The 22,288-nt window shown below is 42.3% G+C and overlaps 1 protein-coding gene across 1 annotated transcript in view; it reads right to left on the bottom strand.

The window, feature by feature from the left end:
- Positions 1 to 22,084, bottom strand: part of FCRL4 (Fc receptor like 4) — a 28,796-nt gene extending 6,712 nt beyond the window's left edge. Inside the window, exons 1-6 of the mRNA XM_061185873.1 lie at positions 22,024 to 22,084; positions 20,291 to 20,314; positions 15,918 to 16,172; positions 14,654 to 14,908; positions 13,938 to 14,216; positions 12,835 to 13,122 (exon numbers count right to left, since the gene is read on the bottom strand). Coding sequence (XP_061041856.1) covers positions 12,835 to 13,122; positions 13,938 to 14,216; positions 14,654 to 14,908; positions 15,918 to 16,172; positions 20,291 to 20,314; positions 22,024 to 22,084 — 1,162 coding nt within the window. The remainder of the gene's footprint in view (positions 1 to 12,834; positions 13,123 to 13,937; positions 14,217 to 14,653; positions 14,909 to 15,917; positions 16,173 to 20,290; positions 20,315 to 22,023) is intronic.
- Between the last annotated feature and the right edge of the window lie 204 nt (positions 22,085 to 22,288).

Below are 22,288 nucleotides of genomic sequence, written 5' to 3'. Positions count from 1 at the left end.
GGAAAAGCCTGTATGAGCCTCCGGGGGAGGGGTCTAGGGCCTGGAGCCCTGGAACCTTTCCTCGCCTTGGCTGGGGTCCTGAGCCCTGGTAGAGGGAAGAATCTAAAAGATGAGGACTCATGGGGGCCTTTGAGGACTAGGCTGGGACCGGTGTGGCACAGGAAGCAGGTTTCTACTTGTGGGCAGCACAGCCCCGAGCCTGTATGTGACAGGAAGTGACTCACTGTGAAGGGGTAGAAGACAAGAGCCTGGGTGGATTGTGGCAAAGGGGAGAAAGGTAGACAGCTCCCTCCACCGACCCCCAGACATCATTTCAGAAATTAATATTTGGGGGAGAATCTACATCTGCCTCTCTATCTCTCTATCTATTCTGTACTTTGGCCTTTTGGAAATTTCCCCTAGACATCTGGACAGATGTTATGCAACAGCGGCTTGGCAGCACCTAACTTTGGAACAGCAGCCTGCCTGAGAAAGAAAGCAAATATCACCACTGATTAGGGCACTAGCTGAACCAGCAGTAACTCTGAGATTGCTCTCCATTAAGAAAACATATTGGGGGCTTCCCTGGTGGCGCAGTGGTTGAGAATCTGCCTGCCAGTGCAGGGGACACGGGTTCGAGCCCTGGTCTGAGAAGATCCCACATGCCGCGGAGCAACTAGGCCCGTGAGCCACAATTACTGAGCCTGCGCGTCTGGAGCCTGTGCTCCGCAACAAGAGAGGCCGCAATAGTGAAAGGCCTGCACACCGCAATGAAGAGTGGCCCCCACTTGCTGCAACTAGAGAAAGCCCTCACACAGAAACGAAGACCCAACACAGCCAAAAATAAATAAATAAATAAATAAATAAAATTAAAAAAAAAAAAAATATATATATTGGGACACCACAATGAAATGCCACCAGTTTCCTTCCTCATAGAAGCCTGAGTCTTACGTGCTTTGAAGGGGAGGTGGGAAAGAAACTGATGGAAGGAATGAACTAAATTGTTGGGGAATTCTGATTTTTCCATTGGATCCATTCTCCAAGGCAAGGGTGTCCTCTCTCACCAATCCTATTCAACATAGTTCTAGAAGTCCTAACCAGAGCAATCAGGCAAGAAAAAAATAATAGAAGGCCTCCAAATTGGAAAGGAAGAAGAAAAATTGTCTCTGTTTGCAGATGACATGATCTTATATAAAGAAAATCCTAAAGACTCCACAAAAAAATCTGTTAGAGCTAATAAAAAAAATTCACTACAGTTGCAGGATACCAAATCAACATACAAAAATCAGCTGTGGGAGGAGGGGCAAGATGGCGGAAGAGTAAGACGCGGAGATCACCTTCCTCCCCACAGATACATGAGAAATACATCTACACGTGGAACTGCTCCTACAGAACACCCACTGAACGCTGGCAGAAGACATCAGACCTCCCAAAAGGCAAGAAAATCCCCACGTACTTGGGTAGGGCAAAAGAAAAAAGAAATAACAGAGACAAAAGAATAGGGACGGGACCTGCACCAGTGGGAGGGAGCTGTGAAGGAGGAAAGTTTCCACACACTAGGAAGCCCCTTCGTGGGCAGAGACTGCGGGTAGCAGAGGGGGGAAGCTTCAGAGCCACGGAGGAGAGCGCAGCCACAGTGGTGCGGAGGGCAAAGCGGAGAGATTCCCGCACAGAGGATCGGTGCCGACCAGCACTCACCAGCCCGAGAGGCTTGTCTGCTCGGCCGCCGGGGCGGGCGGGGGCTGGGAGCTGAGGCTCGGGCTTCGGTACTGGCGAGAGGGAGTCCGGGAAAAAGACTGCAGCTGCCGAAGAGGCAAGAGACTTTTTCTTGCCTCTTTGTTTCGCGGCGCGCAAGGAGAGGGGATTCAGAGCGCCACCTAAACGAGCTCCAGAGACGGGCGCGAGCCGCGGCTATCAGCGCGGATCCCACAGCAACAGGGACGCAGAGGGAAAAACGGAGAGATTCCCGCACAGAGGCTCGGCGCCGAGCAGCACTCACCAGCCTGAGAGGCTTGTCTGCTCACCTGCCGGGGCGGGCGGGGGCTGGGAGCTGAGGCGCGGGCTTCGGTCGGATCCCAGGGAGAGGACTGGGGTTGGCGGCGTGAACACAGCCTGAAGGGGCTAGCGCACCACAACTAGCCGGGAGGGTGCCCGAGAAAAAGTCTGCAGCTGCCGAAGAGGCAAGAGACTTTTTCTTGCCTCTTTGTTTCGCGGCGTGCAAGGAGAGGGGATTCAGAGCGCCACTTAAACGAACTCCAGAGACAGACGCGAGCCGCGGCTATCAGCGCGGACCCCAGAGACGGGCATGAGACGCTAAGGCTGCTGCTGCCGCCACCAAAAAGCCTGTGGGCGAGCACAGGTCATTCTCCACACCGCCCCTCCCGGGAGCCTGTGCAGCCGGCCACGGCCAGGCTCCCGTAATCTGGGGACAACTTCCCCGGGAGAGCGCAAGGCGCGCCTCAGGCTGCTGCAACGTCACGCCGGCTTCTGCCGCCGCAGGCTCGCCCCGCCTCCTCCGTACCGCTCCCTCCCCCCGGCCTGACTGAGCCAGAGCCCCCGAATCAGCTGCTCCTTTAACCCCGTTCTGTCTGGGCGGGGAACAGACGCCCTCAGGCGACCTACATGCAGAGGCGGGTCCAAATCCAAAACTGAACCCCGGGAGCTGTACGAACAAAGAAGAGAAAGGGAAATCTCTCCCAGCAGCCTCAGAAGCAGCGGATTAAAGCTCCACAAACAACTTGATGTGCCTGCATCTGTTGAATACCTGAATAGACAACGAATTATCCCAAATTTAGGAGGTGGACTTTGGGAGCAGGATATATTAACTTTTCCCCTTTTCCATTTTTTGTGAGCGTATATGTGTATGCTTTTGGGTGAGATTTTGTCTGTATAGCTTTGCTCTCACTGTTAGTCCTAGGGTTAGGTCTGTCCTTTTTTTTTTTTTTTTTTTTTTACTTAAAAATTTTTTTTTCCCTAATAAATGTTTTTTCTTAATACTTTTTTCCTTATTTTCTATTTTTAAAAAATTAAAAAAAAATTTTTAATAAGTTTTTTCATATTTTTTATTTTAAAAAATTAAAAAAATTTTTTTTCTTAATACATTTTTTCTTAATAATTTTTTTTCTTATTTTTTATTATAATTGCTTTATTTTATTTTATTTTATCCTCTTTCTTTCTTTCTTTCCATTTTTTCTCCCTTTTATTCTGAGCCGTGTGGATGAAAGGCTCTTGGTGCTCCAGCCAGGCATCAGGGCTGTGCCTCTGAGGTGGGAGAGCCAACTTCAGGACACTGGTCCACAAGAGACCTCCCAGCTCCATGTAATACCAAATGGCGAAAATCTCTCAGAGATCTCCATCTCAACATCAAGACCCAGCTTCACTCAATGACCAGCAAGCTACAGTGCTGGACACCCTATGCCAAACAACTAGCAAGACAGGAACACAGCCCCATCCATTAACAGAGAGGCTGCCTAAAATCATAATAAGGCCACAGACACCCCAAAACACACCACCAGACGTGGACGAGCCCACCAGAAAGACAACATCCAGCCTCATCCACCAGAACACAGGCACTAGTTCCCTCCACCAGGAAACCTACACAACCCACTGAACCAACCTTAGCCACTGGGGACAGATACCAAAAACAACGGGAACTACGAACCTGCAGCCTGTGAAAAGGAGACCCCAAACACAGTAAGATAAGCAAAATGAGAAGACAGAAAAACACACAGCAGATGAAGGAGCAGGGTCAAAACACACCAGACCTAACAAATGAAGAGGAAATAGGCAGTCTACCTGAAAAAGAATTCAGAATAATGATAGTAAGGATGATCCAAAGTCTTGGAAATAGAATAGACAAAATGCAAGAAACATTTAACAAGGACGTAGAAGAACTAAAGAGGAACCAAGCAACGATGAAAAGCACAATAAATGAAATTAAAAATACTCTAGATGGGATCAATAGCAGAATAACTGAGGCAGAAGAACGGATAAGTGACCTGGAAGATAAAATGGTGGAAATAACTACTGCAGAGCAGAATAAAGAAAAAAGAATGAAAAGAACTGAGGACAGTCTCAGAGACCTCTGGGACAACATTAAACGCACCAACATTCGAATTATAGGAGTCCCAGAAGAAGAAGAGAAAAAGAAAGGGACTGAGAAAATATTTGAAGAGATTATAGTTGAAAACTTCCCTAATATGGGAAAGGAAATAGTTAATCAAGTCCTGGAAGCACAGAGAGTCCCATACAGGATAAATCCAAGGAGAAACACGCCAAGACACATATTAATCAAACTATCAAAAATTAAATATAAAGAAAACATATTAAAAGCAGCAAGGGAAAAACAACAAATAACACACAAGGGCATCCCCATAAGGTTAACAGCTGATCTTTCAGCAGAAACTCTGCAAGCCAGAAGGGAGTGGCAGGATATACTTAAAGTGATGAAGGAGAAAAACCTACAACCAAGATTACTCTACCCAGCAAGGATCTCATTCAGATTTGATGGAGAAATTAAAACCTTTACAGACAAGCAAAAGCTGAGAGAGTTCAGCACCACCAAACCAGCTTTACAACAAATGCTAAAGGAACTGCTCTAGGCAAGAAACACAAGAGAAGGAAAACACCTACAATAACAAACCCAAAACATTTAAGAAAATGGGAATAGGAACATACGTATCGATAATTACCTTAAATGTAAATGGATTAAATGCTCCCACCAAAAGACACAGACTGGCTGAATGGATACAAAAACAAGACCCATATATATGCTGTCTACAAGAGACCCACTTCAGACCTAGAGACACATACAGACTGAAAGTGAGGGGATGGAAAAAGATATTCCATGCAAATGGAAATCAAAAGAAAGCTGGAGTAGCAATTCTCATATCAGACAAAATAGACTTTAAAATAAAGACTATTACAAGAGACAAAGAAGGACACTATATAATGATCAAGGGATCGATCCAAGAGGAAGGTATAACAATTGTAAATATCTATGCACCCAAAATAGGAGCACCTCAATACATAAGGCAAATACTAACAGCCATAAAAGGGGAAATCGACAGTAACACAATCATAGTAGGGGACTTTAACACCCCACTTTCACCAATGGACAGATCATCCAAAATGAAAATAAATAAGGAAACACAAGCTTTAAATGATACATTAAACAAGATGGACTTAATTGATATTTATAGGACATTCCACCCAAAAACAACAGAATACACATTTTTCTCAAGTGCTCATGGAACATTCTCCAGGATAGATCATATCTTGGGTCACAAATCAAGCCTTGGTAAATTTAAAAAAATTGAAATCGTATCAAGTATCTTTTCCGACCACAACGCTACGAGACTAGATATCAATTACAGGAAAAGATCTGTAAAAAATACAAACACATGGAGGCTACACAATACACTACTTAATAACGAAGTGATCACTGAAGAAATCAAAGGGGAAATCAAAAAATACCTAGAAACAAATGACAATGGAGACACGATGATCCAAAACCTATGGGATGCAGCAAAAGCAGTTCTAAGAGGGAAGTTTATAGCAATACAAGCCTACCTCAAGAAACAGGAAACATCTCAAATAAACAACCTAACCTTGCACCTAAAGCAATTAGAGAAAGAAGAACAAAAAAACCCCAAAGCTAGCAGAAGGAAAGAAATCATAAAGATCAGATCAGAAATAAATGAAAAAGAAATGAAGGAAACAATAGCAAAAATCAATGAAACTAAAAGCTGGTTCTTTGAGAAGATAAACAAAATTGATAAACCATTAGCCAGACTCATCAAGAGAAAAAGGGAGAAGACTCAAATTAATAGAATTAGAAAGGAAAAAGGAGAAGTAACCACTGACACTGCAGAAGTACAAAGGATCATGAGAGATTACTACAAGCAACTCTATGCCAATAAAATGGACAACCTGGAAGAAATGGACAGATTCTTAGAAATGCACAACCTGCCAAGACTGAACCAGGAAGAAATAGAAAATATGAACAGACCAATCACAAGCACTGAAATTGAAACTGCGATTAAAAATCTTCCAACACACAAAAGCCCAGGACCAGATGGCTTCACAGGCGAATTCTATCAAACATTTAGAGAAGAGCTAACACCTATCCTTCTCAAACTCTTCCAAAATATTGCAGAGGGAGGAACACTCCCCAACTCATTCTACGAGGCCACCATCACCCTGATACCAAAACCAGACAAAGATGTCACAAAGAAAGAAAACTACAGGCCAATATCACTGATGAACATAGATGCAAAAATCCTCAACAAAATACTAGCAAACAGAATCCAACAGCACATTAAAAGGATTATACACCATGATCAAGTGGGGTTTATTCCAGGAATGCAAGGATTCTTCAATATACGCAAATCAATCAACGTGATACATCATATTAACAAATTGAAGGAGAAAAACCATATGATCATCTCAATAGATGCAGAGAAAGCTTTTGCCAAAATTCAACACCCATTTATGATAAAAGTCCTGCAGAAAGTAGGCATAGAGGGAACTTTCCTCAACATAATAAAGGCCGTATATGACAAACCCACAGCCAATATTGTCCTCAATGGTGAAAAACTGAAACCATTTCCACTAAGATCAGGAACAAGACAAGGTTGCCCACTCTCACCACTATTATTCAACATAGTTTTGGAAGTGTTAGCCACAGCAATCAGAGAAGAAAAAGAAATAAAAGGAATCCAAATCGGAAAAGAAGAAGTAAAGCTGTCACTGTTTGCAGATGACATGATACTATACATAGAGAATCCTAAAGATGCTACCAGAAAACTACTAGAGCTAATCAATGAATTTGGGAAAGTAGCAGGATACAAAATTAATGCACAGAAATCTCTTGCATTCCTGTATACTAATGATGAAAAATCTGAAAGTGAAATTAAGAAAACACTCCCGTTTACCATTGCAACAAAAAGAATAAAATATCTAGGAATAAATCTACCTAAGGAGACAAAAGACCTGTATGCAGAAAATTATAGGACACTGATGAAAGAAATTAAAGAGGATACAAATAGATGGAGAGATATACCATGTTCTTGGATTGGAAGAATCAACATTGTGAAAATGACTCTGCTACCCAAAGCAATCTACAGATTCAATGCAATCCCTATCAAACTACCACTGGCATTTTTCACAGAACTAGAACAAAAAATTTCACAATTTGTATGGAAACACAAAAGACCCCGAATAGCCAAAGCAATCTTGAGAACGAAAAATGGAGCTGGAGGAATCAGGCTCCCTGACTTCAGACTATATTACAAAGCTACAGTAATCAAGACAGTTTGGTACTGGCACAAAAACAGAAATATAGATCAATGGAACAGGATAGAAAGCCCAGAGATAAGCCCACGCACATATGGTCACCTTATCTTTGATAAAGGAGGCAAGCATATACAGTGGAGAAAAGACAGCCTCTTCAATAAGTGGTGCTGGGAAAATTGGACAGGTACATGTAAAAGTATGAAATTAGAACACTCCCTGACACCATACACAAAAATAAACTCAAAATGGATTAAAGACCTAAGTGTAAGGCCAGACACTATCAAACTCTTAGAGGAAAACATAGGCAGAACACTCTATGACATAAATCACAGCAAGATCCTTTTTGACCCACCTCCTAGAGGAATGGAAATAAAAACAAAAATAAACAAATGGGACCTAATGAAACTTAAAAGCTTTTGCACAGCAAAGGAAACCATAAACAAGACCAAAAGACAATCCTCAGAATGGGAGAAAATATTTCCAAATGAAGCAACTGACAAAGGATTAATCTCCAAGATTTACAAGCAGCTCATGCAGCTCAATAACAAAAAAACAAACAACCCAATCCAAAAATGGGCAGAAGACCTAAATAGACATTTCTCCAAAGAAGATATACAGATGGCCAACAGACACATGAAAGAATGCTCAACATCATTAATCATTAGAGAAATGCAAATCAAAACTACAATGAGGTATCATCTCACACCGGTCAGAATGGCCATCATCAAAAAATCTAGAAACAATAAATGCTGCAGAGGGTGTGGAGAAAAGGGAACACACTTGCACTGTTGGTGGGAATGTAAATTGATACAGCCACTATGGAGAACAGTATGGAGGTTCCTTAAAAAACTACAAATAGAACTACCATATGACCCAGCAATCCCACTACTGGGCATATACCCTGAGAAAACCATAATTCAGAAAGAGTCATGTACCAAAATATTCATTGCAGCTCTGTTTACAATAGCCAGGACATGGAAGCAACCTAGGTGTCCATCATCGGATGAATGGATAAAGAAGATGTGGCACATATATACAATGGAATATTACTCAGCCATAAAAAGAAATGAAATGGAGGTGTTTGTAGTGAGGTGGATGGACCTAGAGTCTGTCATACAGAGTGAAGTAAGTCAGAAAGAGGAAAAGAAATACAGTATGCTAACACATATATATGGACTCTAAGGAAAAAAAAAAAAGGTCATGAAGAACCTAGTGGCAAGATGGGAATAAAGACACAGACCTACTAGAGAATGGACTTGAGGATATGGGGAGGGGGAGGGGTGAGATGTGACAGGGTGAGAGAGTGTCATGGACATATATACACTACCAAATGTAAAATAGATAGCTAGTGGGAAGCAGCCGCATAGCACAGGGAGATCAGCTCGGTGCTTTGTGACCACCTAGAGGGGTGGGATAGGGAGGGTGGGAGGGAGGGAGATGCAAGAGGGAAGAGATATGGGAACATATGTATATGTATAACTGATTCACTTTGTTATAAAGCAGAAGCTAACACACCATTGTAAAGCAATTATACTTCAATAAAGATGTTTAAAAAAAAAAAAAATCAGCTGTGTTTCTATCTATGTAACAATGAATTACCCAAAGAAGAAATAAAGAAAACAATCCCATTTTCAATAACACCAAAAATAATACAATACTTACTAGTAAATTTAACCAAGGAGGTGAAAGATCTGTATATTGAAAACTATAAGATATTGTTGAAAAAAATTGAAGAAGACACAAATATAGAAAGACATCCCATGTTTGTGGATTGAAAGAATTAATATTGTTAAAATGTCCGTACCATCCAAAGTCATCTACAGATCCACTGCAATCCCTATCAAGATTCCAATGGCATTTTTTACAGAAATTTAAAAAAAATAATTGTATGGAACCACAAAAGACAACAAATAGCCAAAGCAATCCTGCAACAAAAGAACAAAGTTGGAGGCTTCACACTTCTTGATTTCAAACTATATAACAAAACTAGAGTAACCAAAACAAATTGGTGTTAGCATAAAAACAGATATATAAATCAGTGGAACAGAATCAAGAGTCCAGACATAAACCCATGCATATACCGTCAACTAATAGTGGATAAGAGAGCCAAGAATACTCAGTGGAGAAGATAATCTCTTAATAAATGGTGCTGGGGAAACTTGATATTCACATGCAAAAGAATGAAACTGGACCTCCATCTTATACCACTCACAAAAATTAACTTGAAATGTATTAAAGACTTAAATGTAAGACCTGAAACCATAAAACTCCTAGAAGAAAACATAGGGAAAAAGTTCCTTGACATTAGCCTTGGCAATGACTTTTTGGATACGATACCGTAAGCACAAGCAACAAAAGTGAAAATACACAAATAGTACTACATCAAATTAAAAAGCTTCTGCACAGCAAAAGAAATAATCAGCAAAATGAAAAAGCTATCTATAGAATGGGAGAAAATACATGGAAATCATGTATCTGATAAGGGGTTAATATATAATAATATAAGGAAGTCATACAACTCCATAGCAAAAAAACCCTCAAATAATCCAATTTAAAAATGGACAAAGGATTTGAATAGACATTTTTACAAAGAAGACATGCAAAAGCCAACAGGTTCATGAAAAGGTGTTCAACCTCACTAATCATTGGGGAAATGCAAATCAAAACCACAGTGAGGTAGCACCTCACACCTGTTACAATGGCTTTTTTATAAAGTTTGTTTAGAATCAGAGCGTAAGCAAAAACAGTAAAATTAAATTTCAGCATTTCAGTTTAATAAAGCAGTCTATGTTATGGTGATTTAGCAGGACATAGGAAAGCAAGAAAATGTGTCACACTTACACTAAATTAAGGACGTTGAGTTATATTACTAATGTATGCAATTTTAATTTTGTTTAACACTCTCTGCCAAAATAAACTTTATTCCCTATAACTTAAAAAAAATAAAGACTAGAAATAACAAGTGTTGGTAAGGATGTGGAGAGAAGAAAACCCTTGTACACTGTTGGTCAGAATGTAAACCTGTGCAACCACAATGGAAAACAGTATGTAGGAGCCTCAAAATTTTTTTAAAAATAGAACTACTATATGATCTAGCAATCCCACTTCTACATATATATCCAAAGGAAATGGAATTACTGTCTTGAAGACATATCTGCATCCCCATGTTTATTGCAGCATTTACAATAACCAAGACATGTGCAACCTAAGTGTCCATTGATGTATGAATGGACAAAGAAAATCTAGTATATATATATAATATTCCATCATGATGGAATGTGAATATGATGGAATATTATACAGCCATAAGAAGGAAAATTCTGCCATTTGCAACAACATGAATGAAGCTTGAGGGCATTATGCTAAGTATGACGAGTCAGACAGAGGGAAAGGTCTCTGTCTCTTTGAGCTAAAAGATTGTGTCGAGGTTCAGATCTGGGCTACCAGGTATAAGCTTTGTGACCAGAGGCAAATTACCAAACCTTTCTGAGTTTCACACTCCTTTTCTGTAGAATGGAGATGATAATATCTTTATTTTCTAGGATTATTACCACGATAAGCAAAAATGATATGTGTAAAACTTATTCATTCAGCAAATATTTACTGAATGCCTAATATGAGCTAATCAGTAGAATAGGCACCTGGGATAAAATATGGTCAAAATAGAGATTTACTTTTATGAGGCTACTATGGGAGGTGTGGAAAGAGACAGAAAAAGACTGCATGGCATGGCAGTTGGTGACACGTGCTGTTAGGAAGAATCAAGCAAGACTTGGAGAGGGAGGGCCTTGGTGAAGAGCTGCTATGTTGTATAGGGTGGCTGGGAAGGTCTCATTGAGAAGGTGAGTAAGGTCCTGGAGGAAGTGAGGGGATGAGCATGAAGATACTGGGGAAGAGCAGTGCAAAGGCCCTGAGGTTGGAGTGTGACTGGAAGTTTTGAAGAAGAGACAGGGGGCCATGGTGGCTAGAGTGGAGAAGGTGAGGAGAGAGTGGTGGGCCATCAGGTCAGAATAGCAGGACAGCCAGATCATCAGGACCTGGTGGGACGTTGAGAGGACGTTGGCTCTCCCTCTGAAGGAGATGGGAAGCCATGGGAGGATATTGAGCAGAAGAGTAACATGATCTGATTTATGATTTAGAGAGTTCCTTCTGATACTGTGTTGAGAATAGGTTGTGTGGAGCAACAGGTGAAGCAGAAAATCAGAGTGTTATTGCAGTCATCCAGGTGGCTTGGATCAGGTGGTAGCAGTGGAAGTGGTGGGAATTAGTCATATTCTGGTGATACTTTGAAGGTAGAGTTATCTGGACTTGCAGGTGTATTAGAGTTGGAGGATCTAGAGAATCCGCCTGCCAATGCAGTGGACATGGGTTCGAGCCCTGGTCCGGGAAGATCCCACGTGCCACAGAGCAATCAAGTCCGTGCACCACAACTACTGAGCCTGCGCTCCAGAGCCCGCGAGCCACAACTACTGAGCCCGCGCGCCACAACTACTGAAGCCCTCGCACCTAGATCCCGTGCTCTGCAACAAGAGAAGCCACTGCAATGAGAAGCCCCCACACCGCAACCAAGTGTAGCCCCTCCTCACCACAGCTAGAGAAAGCCCGCACGCAGCAACAAAGACCCAACGCAGTCAAAATTAAAATAAATAAATTTATTTAAAAAAAATATGATGGGGATCCAGTAAAAAAAAAAAACAGAAAACCTTAAAAGAGGTATCTGATGAATAGATATAGAAGTACCATTGGAGTGAGGCAAGCCTCAGGGTGATGGGTTTGAGAGAAAATAGAAGTGAAGAGAGTGAGTAGAGATAACTCTTTTAAGGGGTTTTACTGTAAAGGAAAGCAGGGAAATCTAGCTTTCCAGTAGTTCCTCCATAAAAGCTAGCTTTATTGGATAGCCTGGGATGCAACTGAACCTGAGATAGAGGATGAACTGAAGCCCCATAGAAACCATTTCTTTAGTGCCAGGGGAGCTGAGTGGGAACCTGGCTTGACCTAGTATGACTCCTTGGAGACAGAGGAAGGTAAAGATATAAGCTATGACTGTGCTATCTCAAAGCAAGGGTTATCTCCTCTGTGGACATAATGGGGCTCTGTATTCGCTCTTGGTACTTGTAAGTTTCCTGACCTGCATACAAGTTGGTACTGAGACACTCTTAGACCTACAGTAATGGAGTAAAGGGATGTTTTATGTCTTTGGTCCTGTGGAGGATTACCAAAAGGAGAGTACAGTTGACGCTTAGGATGAACGAGCTATACCCTACCCTAAAACACTGCTGATGACATAAGACTGCTCTTTGAGAGTGACACACAATAGATCAGCGTACAGGCACACAGAATCATCCCCAAGAGATGAAATGGTCCCTGGCCAGCATTACCTCACTGTAGTACCTCTTTATAACCTGAATTATTGACATTTAATGGAAAAAAGTGAACGTCGCAGTGGAAAATGGCAAAATGGAAATAGAAAAATGAGAATCATAAAGATAGTGTTGGCTATGCCCACCCCTAATTTGAGAAATCTGAGAATAAATAAGGTCAATGGGGGTTAAAACTTACTTCTCACAGAGATGTTCACCGCCTCGCTCTGGATGAGGCCATAGCCGTTGTCAGCTGTGCAGTAGTAGCCCCCCGCGTGGCCCTCCCTGATAACAGGGATCTCCAGCTCTGCTCTCTGGGAACGCTGACTTTTCTGCCCCAGACTCTCCCTCGTGTCCTGTCTGTGCCAGGAGAATGTGGTGTTCCCCGTGCCTTCAGCCACAGAGCAGACAAGGACCAGTATCTCCCCTTCAAGCACTGGGTCCCCCTGGGGCTGGGTCTCCAGGAACACTCCAGACACAGGGATTCCTGTATGAACACAGACAACAGGTGAGGGCATGATGAGAGGAGGACAGGGGTGGGATGTTGGACAGGGTCACTTTTTATGAGACTTTAAGATATACTCTTCTGCAGGTGTTAGCACTGTAGCTCGTAGACTGTGGATTTGGGACCTAGAGTATCATTAAATGTAGTAACCTTTCCATCCTGATGCACAGGCTCCAGGAGAGATAAATTGGGTCTCCCTGATAAAGCATTTGGGTTTTATGTCATGTCTTAGTTGTCAGTGTGAATTATTTTGACCTGGGAGAAGTAATAACAATAGTGGCTATCGTCACACTGACCTAGACCACATCCGTTTCCAGAAGTCCTGCTTTGGTACCTAAGACAAGCTGATATTTATTGTATTTATCTTTGTGTGTATGTACGTCCTTCTCTTCTGCTTTACACATCACACTGTTATTGTTTCTGGTTAGGGTCCAGCTCTGTGGATATGTGTCTTCTAAATAGTTTGCCCCAAGATCTGACATCCTAGAATCTGTCGATTCAGTAGCCGAGAATTTTGTTCCTTGTTTTCATTTTGTTTTGCCCAACTCTTGTATCTGCCTCCATGAATCACCTCTGTCATTTCAAGGTGCTAGAATTTCAAAGAAAGACTAAGATTTTAGAGAAATAGAGGTGGAAACGAAATCCTGTATTTCCTTTATTATCCACCTCACTTCTCAGTCTAAGCCTGGTGCCTCTGTCAGGATGACAAAATCCATCTGTACTGGGCAGTCCCTACCCTCACTGGGCCAGAAGGAGCGGTCAGGGGAGACGTCACAGCCCGGCTCTCCAGCACTCACTCTGCACATCAATCTGAAGCGGGAGGCTGCGTTTGTGGATGCCGCTGGTCACGGCCCCACACCAGTATGATCCTGAGTCTTCTCTCCAGATGGCTGTGACCTGGAGTTCCGGGGACGCACTCCAGTTTGAGAGGATGACCCCATGGTCTCTGAAGAAGACAAAGTGAAGCCGAGCGTCTGGCCGCTCTAGAGGAAGCTGTGTTTTACAGCTCAGGTTTACAGAATTCCCCTCTGTAGGCTGGGAGTCTGTGACTTTCAGCTTTGGACGTGAAAATAGCTCTGATTGGAGAAAAGAGGTGAATCAAGTTCTCAGTATGAGGCAGGCTTGGATTCTCGGTTCTGGAAAACTTCAGACACCCAGCAAGACAAATTATTGACCCCTCTATCACATTTTTCTTTCCCAGGATTATTTAAGTCAAATTGCTCCACTTTCTCTGCCTCTTAGAGGACGTAGGTCTCAAATATTTCCAGAGTTTGTTATGATATCAACTTATATAGGGAATTCTCTGGAGGTCCAGTGGTTAGGACACTGTGATTTCACCGCCGAGGACCCTGGTTCGATCTTGGTCAGGGAACTAAGAAGATCTCACAAGCCGAGTGGCACAGCCAAAAAAAACAAAAACCAAAAAACACCACTTACATAGATCCCCGCGGATGTGCCCAATTTACCCTGCCCTGACATTGCTAAGCAAATTTGTATGAAATGAAGTGTTTACCTTGAATTCGAATATTTGTGAGACTTGTTCTCAATACATGATTGTTTTCCAAGGAGCCAATGCATTGGTAACAGCCACTGTTGTTTAATCTTGCTTGTGATATCAGAAGACCCAAGCTTTTATTAGAATCAGAAATAACTTTTCCATTCCAAAAGTACCTCACAGCAGTCAGTTTCTCTTTCCCCCTTTTCCGGCATCTCAGAACCAACTCATCACCTTCAAACACAGAATGTGGGGCCTGGAGGATGAAGGAGGCTGGAAACCACACACAGATAAGACATTGTCATTGAGGCACTCCTTCCTCTGTGCATCCTGAATTACAGAGATTTTTTTTCTTCCCCAGGATTTAGTCTCCTGACTCAAGTTCACTCATTTCCTTCCAAATCAGTTGACCTGCTTCAGATACAATTCCTAAATAAATCCTAAACACATCTATTTAACCATTCAGGGACAGATTCAAAAATATAAGGATTCTAATGTGGAGAGGAAAAGCTGAGAGGAGGTGTGACCGAAATCTCTGATGTCATTGATTACAGAGAAGATCAACACCAACTTGCTCACCAAATAACAGAACAAGAGTCATCAAAGACGTAGTTCTTGGAGAAATACACTAGGAATTGTTACAGTGCATTGGAGTGCGCTCTGCAGAGGGCTTATGGTCACAGATACAAATTCAGGGTCAAGGGACAGTGAATGTGGTCCACTCATGAAACTGTCATGCTCTTCAGATTCTGATTAGAGGCTATTTCCATCCTTTCTCTCTGAGATGATGCAGTGAATGCCTGCTCCTATAGACCAATGCCTGAGGAGTAATCTAAATTTTCTGAAATAGAGAAGGGACAGATCCTAAGACAGGTGAAGACCCAAGCCCTGAGGCTGGAGATTTCCCACCTCTGAATTCTTATTTTATGGAACTTTTCACTTTCTATTTTGTGCTTAGTACCTTCATGTATACATAAGTTCTCCCCAAGGAGGCTGTAAAGCCCTTGAAGGCAGGACCTAAGACAGCTTCACTTTTGAATCCCCTAAAACTAAAACTTCTTTCTTTAATTGTGTGTGTAAGAATGTCTGTTGATTAATATTAGACATTTAAACTCTAATGTCAATAGTAGTTTGAAAAACACTTATAGACAGTGAGAGAGGACATGAACCTGAAAGATCAAAGTTAGAGTAGAATGAAGGGCCTCAGTTCTTGGACAATCCAGGGAGCTAAGATGTACTGCAACCACTTCCAATGTTTTAACTAATTCACCTTCTTTCTCACCTGTAGAAAAGAGCAAGCGTACAGGTCTACTCGGGAGTGAGCCTGGGGCCTGGCAACCGTACTGTCCAGAATCACGAACCTCGAGGGTGTTTCCTGGGGTTTCACTTGGATGTTGTTTCCCAGAGTACCAACGGTACCATTTTATTTTCTCTGGTGCATAGAAGTGAAATCCGTTGCAAGTCAGATTCACTCTCTCTCCATGGAAGACAGTGGTCCACGGAGGCTGGAGGGAAATCATGGATCTGGGTACAGCAGCTGGGGAGAAGAGAAATGAGTCTGAGGTGGAGGTGTCTGCAGTCCCCACTGCAGTGGTTTGTGTGGAATGGACTGAAGCACCCAGCTTTGGAGAGTCTCTGAAAGGCCCCCTGGCGAGGCTGCTGTTTCCCCAGGTTTCAAGTTTTCCAGCTGTGTTCACCTTACCCAGGAGTGCAGCAACTGCTCTGTGGTCTACGGGAACAGACTAACCTTTCGGAGGGCAACCCCAGCAGGACCTACTCACCACAGAAGATCAGTGATGGGAGGCTCGCAAACCCCCTTACCTTTTCCAACAGGCCAGGTCCTCAAGTAGATTCCTCCTGAACTCCCTCCCACCAGGGGTTCTTCATGTTACACACACCTCTCTAGGATGAGCATTTGTGTGGCGTGGCCATATGGTGGGGTGAGGGATTGTAGAGGGAGGGAGTATAGGAATTTGGGGTCAATTACGCAGTTATGGAAAAGGGTCCATAGTATTTTTTTCCAGCAAGAAGTAGGTAGGGGAGGGGTGAGCAGGCTGTTGTCTAAAGTGAAAATTATATTGAAATAACTACAAAGAGTGTAAGTGCTGGGAACTAGGTGCTTCTAACTCTCCACACCCCAAAGATACTCTTTCATGAAAATAAAATGTGGGCACTGCATAAAATCAGGCCTTAAGATCTTTGAATTATTGATGGACAGAAGCTGGAGAATGTAAGGGTAAATATCAATACAAATTAAAGGTAAGAGGTTTAATTCTCCCGGTTGAAAATAAGGGAAACAACTTCTCCCTCTCTTTTTTTCTTTCAGAATTTCTTTCAAATGTACGTGAATATGTACAATGGCTAAAAAGCCTCTTGCCAGTCTCATAACTCAGGAACATCTTTCTCAAGAAGGAGCCATCTTTTTGAAATGCAGACATCTAGGGGGATAGCTCCCCTGGACCCTGTCTCCCCATTCCTGCGGAAGGGTAAGCATTTACCTTTGGTAGGTACCTTGTTGCAGTATGCAAGACTACCTCCAGTCCTAAAGATATGAGATGTTTATTCCTCCTCTGGATAAAAACCAATAACCATGATAAATTTAGGATAAACTATGTGTGACAAAAGGTGCTGTCAAGTCCTCCTACTTGAGAACTAGTTACTGTTTAATCTTGAAAACATGTATGTAATGGGCTGAATCCCCTTGGCAATATAAGAGTGGGAGATCCTTTTCTGTCTTTGCAATCTCTTGGTGGATTGCCTGTGATGGGCATGCTTATTATTAAGCATATGGTTTAATGCTTATTCAATACTAAAAGTGTTTGCTTTCTTTATTACCTTTGTGGAGAGGATTTCTCGGTTGGGAGATTTTGTTTCTAACTTTATTTCCTGCAGCCGTTACTGTGGCTCTTTCTTATCTGAGTGTTTATTTCCTAAGTTTTGTAGCTTCAAGGTGTGAGAGTTAGTAACTGAAGGGTGAATCCACCACTGTGGCATAAAAATTATTTTGAGCTGAAGGCATTTGAGAATAGATTTTATTTTTTTAATTCTGAATTCCCTTATCTGCCTAAAAGCAAAGCCTCTGAAGAGTTCAATTGTCATAAATCACCTCTCCAGGAGCAAATGAATGATCAGCTCTTATCACCAGACACTGGAAGTTGGCATCACACCTAAAGCAGAAGTTGTCACAAAACTAGCATAGCTCCCATCTATTCTCTTAAGGGCCAATTTATCTTTCCTAAAAATCATTTGTTTTCCAGTAAGTGGCCTTCTCACCTGCCCCTTTCCCTATCCAGATGTTATATAAGTCCCAAATTCTAACTGCCTCCTTAGTTTATATTTTTCTGTGTATTCCCGTAAGTTTTGAATAAAAAATTTGTCTTTTCTCTTGCTAGTCTGCCTTTTGTCAGTTTAATTTGCAGGCCCTCATTAGAAAAGCTAAGAGGATAGAAAAAAAAAGTTTTCTTCCTTGACATAATAAAAGTAATCACAGACCAAATTATTCACTATTGGAAACACCCACTCAAACATTCTTACCCCTTTAACACTACTATTTTCTAGCCTGCACAAAGATCAATGCTTTGATAGGCTAATCCTTCATTGTGTATACAATGAAAATTGATTGTAAAGTGATACTTCAGATTCTGCCAAAGATGCAGTAATTCATGAAGGTGGTAAAAGTGTTGTGGGACCACTGCTCTGATGGCTCCCAAAGTCACTGACAAGTGTAGTAGAGCAAGATCTGTTAACAGTTGAAGAGGAGCAAACAATGATAGAGAAAATATTTGTTTGGCTCCTGAAAGTTAGTCCCAATGCCCTTCTATTGAGTCTGTTGCCCACCAGTGGGTTTGAAAAACTGAAGCACTAACTTGCCCAGCCATGTGACACAGTTCTGAGTAAGGAGATGTCAGAGGAATAAAGCTAGGAGTGAACTAAGGGGTGAGGATTCTGGGGGAAGATTTTTCCTTTATGATGAAAGGAGAGAAGCATAGCAGGGGAGCTCTTTTGCAGTTTTAGTTTCCTACAGCTATCACATACAAAAAAACAAAACAAAACAAAAAAGAACACACAAAAAACAACATTTGATTCATGCTTTGTTCTACAAATTGCCTTGGTAATCTAAATTCTGTGATGTAGAAAATAAAACACATTATTTCCATTTGTATTGTCTTTTTTCCAAAAATAAAATCTCACTGTTGGGGATATGCAATTTACCATAAAATCATAAGTGGAATCAATTAAGTGTGTTTTTATCTTAGTACTTTTTATACTCAGGTAAGGAGGACTGTCTGTATTCAAGGGTGTACAAGCAATTGTTTTTTTAAAGCTTGAGACTTTAAATATTCTTACCTTTTTCTGTAAGAACTGCCCCAAATACGCCTTAGAATTGTGCCCAAATGTAATGGAAATACTCTGTTTGGGGGCAAAAACTGTAGAGTAACCTGAACGCTTGTTTTAAGTAAATTAAATGTTCTGTTTGGTTATAGAAACATTCATGTGTCTCTGCAGACTTTTTTCCTTTCTCTTTCTCTAGAGGTTTATACAGATATACTACATCCCAGTGAGTATGGGGTTTTGTTTCTCTTGAAGAGAATAGAAATCTGCGCTGTCTATGTTCCTGGGAAGCATCTGGGGTTAGGGAAATGGAGACTGGGCAGTAAGTCTTGCACTGGAGGGAAGGGAGAACTTCTTTGGTGTATGCAGCTTTATTCCTCGCTGGTCCAAGTAAGTTGCCCCTGCTATGTGCAGGTGGCCCGGTGGTCAGGGGGAGACACATCTTGCCAGCATCTTTATGAGGTTGGGACTGAGTCAATGGGTTCTGAGATTAGCCACATCTACTAGCTGACACTCTCTGTATTTTATTTCTCCATCCTAGAATGTTTAACAAAACCTAGTCAAGTTAAGATCTCCTCCCAGTTAGGCAGAGATTTGTGGGAAATGGGCTGTAGCCACAGCACTGATGGGGAGAATCACAGGCCCAGAAGCTGCAGGGGACGGTGTGCATCAAGGGGCAGTGGCTCCCACTGGCTGGAGCTGGCTGACCATAAGCAGCTCCCTGGATGGGGGGGTGGGAGGTGGGCTGGACAAATCCGCAGGGATTGCCAAAACTCGTGGAGACAGCTCCCAATAGAAGGCTGGACTTTCTGCTGACCCGTAGGATGGGGGCTCAAAGTTATCATGATCTGAGCTTATTAATAGAGAAATGTCTACACAGAATGCTGACGTTTGGGATGAGTTGGTTGCACGTGGCTCTGTCAAGCTGGGGGAGACGTGGGGAAGCCGGCAAGTTGGTTGCACCTCAGCCTCCCCTAATGAGGTAATGGCTTATTTCTATCCTTCCCCTCTCAGGATTCTATGCATTCTGTCAAGTTGGCTAGAATCCCACATCAGGTGGGGACACCCCCTTTCCTTGAATTCTGTGACATGTATCCCAGCCCCGCCTCCAAGATCATCCAGCACGATGCCAGGTTTCATCCAGGAGTGTGACTCCCAAACTCTTAGGGTCAGAGTCCTAAGACATGTTTTCACCTGCCCGTAGTCCTCAAGAAAATGATGCGGGCACAACAAGGCTTCTTTTTTACAAGAATTTGAGATACAGGATGGTTATTAAGAGATCCAGAAACATAAAAGAGAAAGGGAAGGAAAAGAGGGACTTACCAAGTGGTCCACTGACTGGAGCTGCTGCAAGAGAGTCAAGAGCCAGGCATCAGCACAAGGCAAACCACAAGTCCCAAACCATTCTACTGTGAGAGTCCACCCGCCCATTTTCGACTTCCAGCCAAACGGAGGAGAAACATGCCCAGTTCCACCCACCCTGGAGAAACAAGGTAACGCCATGGCCAAAAGCTCAGGCTGCAGACTCAGGCAGAAACAGGTTTGAATTTTAGCTGTGTGGCCCTGGGCAAACTACACAAAACCTCCAAGGCTCAGTTTTCTCATCTGTAAGATGGGGGCCATGAAACTGACCTCATGGCCGTATTTTAATGAGTTAAATTAGTAAGTCGTCAATTAAGCGTTGCTGTAATTATTTTTTTGACATGACTGTGGCTGCTGCTGAGGCTTGGCTTCACTATCTTCTTGCCTGGAGTGTTATTCTCCTCCTTCATTATGAAGTAAAAGCAAGTTACACCCATGCATCAAAACCCAGATGAAATCCCACCTCCTCCACGAAGCCCTCTGAGATGCCTCTAGGCTGCAGCACCCTCACTTTTCTATTGATTCAGAACCCCTCCCATTCCAGCTTAGTTGAAACTCATAACTGGACATGCAGTACGGGGCAGTGGTTAAAAGCACAGCTCCAGTGTCAGATTACGGGTTTGAATCCTGACTCTGCCACTTTACTACTGCATGAAACTTAAGGCAAGAGACCGTCTCTATGCCTTAGATTCCTTATCTGTAAAACAGGATTTATAGAAGTTCCAGCTCATCGATTGTTAGAGGATTGGATACATTAATACAATGGGATATTCTTAGAAGACTGTCTGACATAGGGCTCAGCAAGAATTAATTATTATCAGCAAGAATTAATTATCATTATCCTATGATCCATTGTGTAATATTTTTCTTGTATTGCCAAGTCAAATGCTCTTTCATTTGTCCTTTGATTTCCTTATCAGAATGTCAGTTCTTGAGGGCAGAGGCCATGTCCTCCATGTCCCTGCATCCTCTGCATTGCCCAGCACCATGCTATGCCCCATATAGCCATTCATTCACTATTTACTGAGTTCCCATAATGTGCCAGTCACACTAATAACTCTTCCTTTCTTAATTGGAGTCTGGAGATATAGCTGAGAACAAGGCAAACACATTTAACAAAATTCTGTGTACAAATGACTTTATTTCCCTAAGCTTGAGCTACTAGAAAATCAGTGTCTCATTTGGACAAATGTTGGCAAGCAGGGAAGAAAAATCAAAGGGAAATTGTCTTAGTTCTCCTCTTCTCAGGCTCTTTGCAAACATCAGAGCAGGTTTGATCTTAGAATACAAGAAAGAAATAACTATTCTCAGCAGAAAATCATTCTACATCAGCTCACGGTCAGAACATGGTCCTTTCACAAGGGACTCAGTTCATCTTTCACTCTTGGTTTTCATGATCTGTGATTAGAAAGGTAACCAAATTTAATTGTAGTTTTCTGCATGGAAAAATAAGCCCACTTTTGGGGGGGGTAAGAGGAATTTTTCATAGGCAATTAAAAGCAAACAAGGAACACATTATTAGAAATATTTTTGTTCCCTCTCATTCCATTATATCAATATCTTTCCCCTTTGTTCATTTTCTGCTGTTCTAAATGGGATTAAAATCCATTTTTTCAGCAGCACAGAGGAGAGGTCTTTTGCCTGTGGAGAGGCTCAATTTTCCCAGCAAACAGAGGCTTCCCCCCACTACTTACCGAGGACCAGCAAGGATGCCCACAGTAGCATGGAAATCTGCTCTGGGATCCTGAGGAGCATCTCATAGGAGACAGGCCAGTTCCCAGTGCTGGAGAGTGAGTTCAGCAAGTTGTTCCTCTGAGTATAGCTGGTTGAGTTAATGAAGTTAATGAAGTGAAAGGGGGAAGTAGGGGAATCTTTCTTAAAATACCGAACAGTTACGTTACCTGGTGTAAGAAAATCTCAATGACGGAAGTCAACATTTGATAAAAAAATATTTAAGTA

Source organism: Eubalaena glacialis, chromosome 3, assembly GCF_028564815.1.
Source record: "Eubalaena glacialis isolate mEubGla1 chromosome 3, mEubGla1.1.hap2.+ XY, whole genome shotgun sequence".
NCBI classification, from domain to species: Eukaryota; Metazoa; Chordata; class Mammalia; order Artiodactyla; family Balaenidae; genus Eubalaena; species Eubalaena glacialis.
Note: the sequence above shows the minus strand (reverse complement) of the source record. Positions and strands in the feature narration are given on the sequence as shown.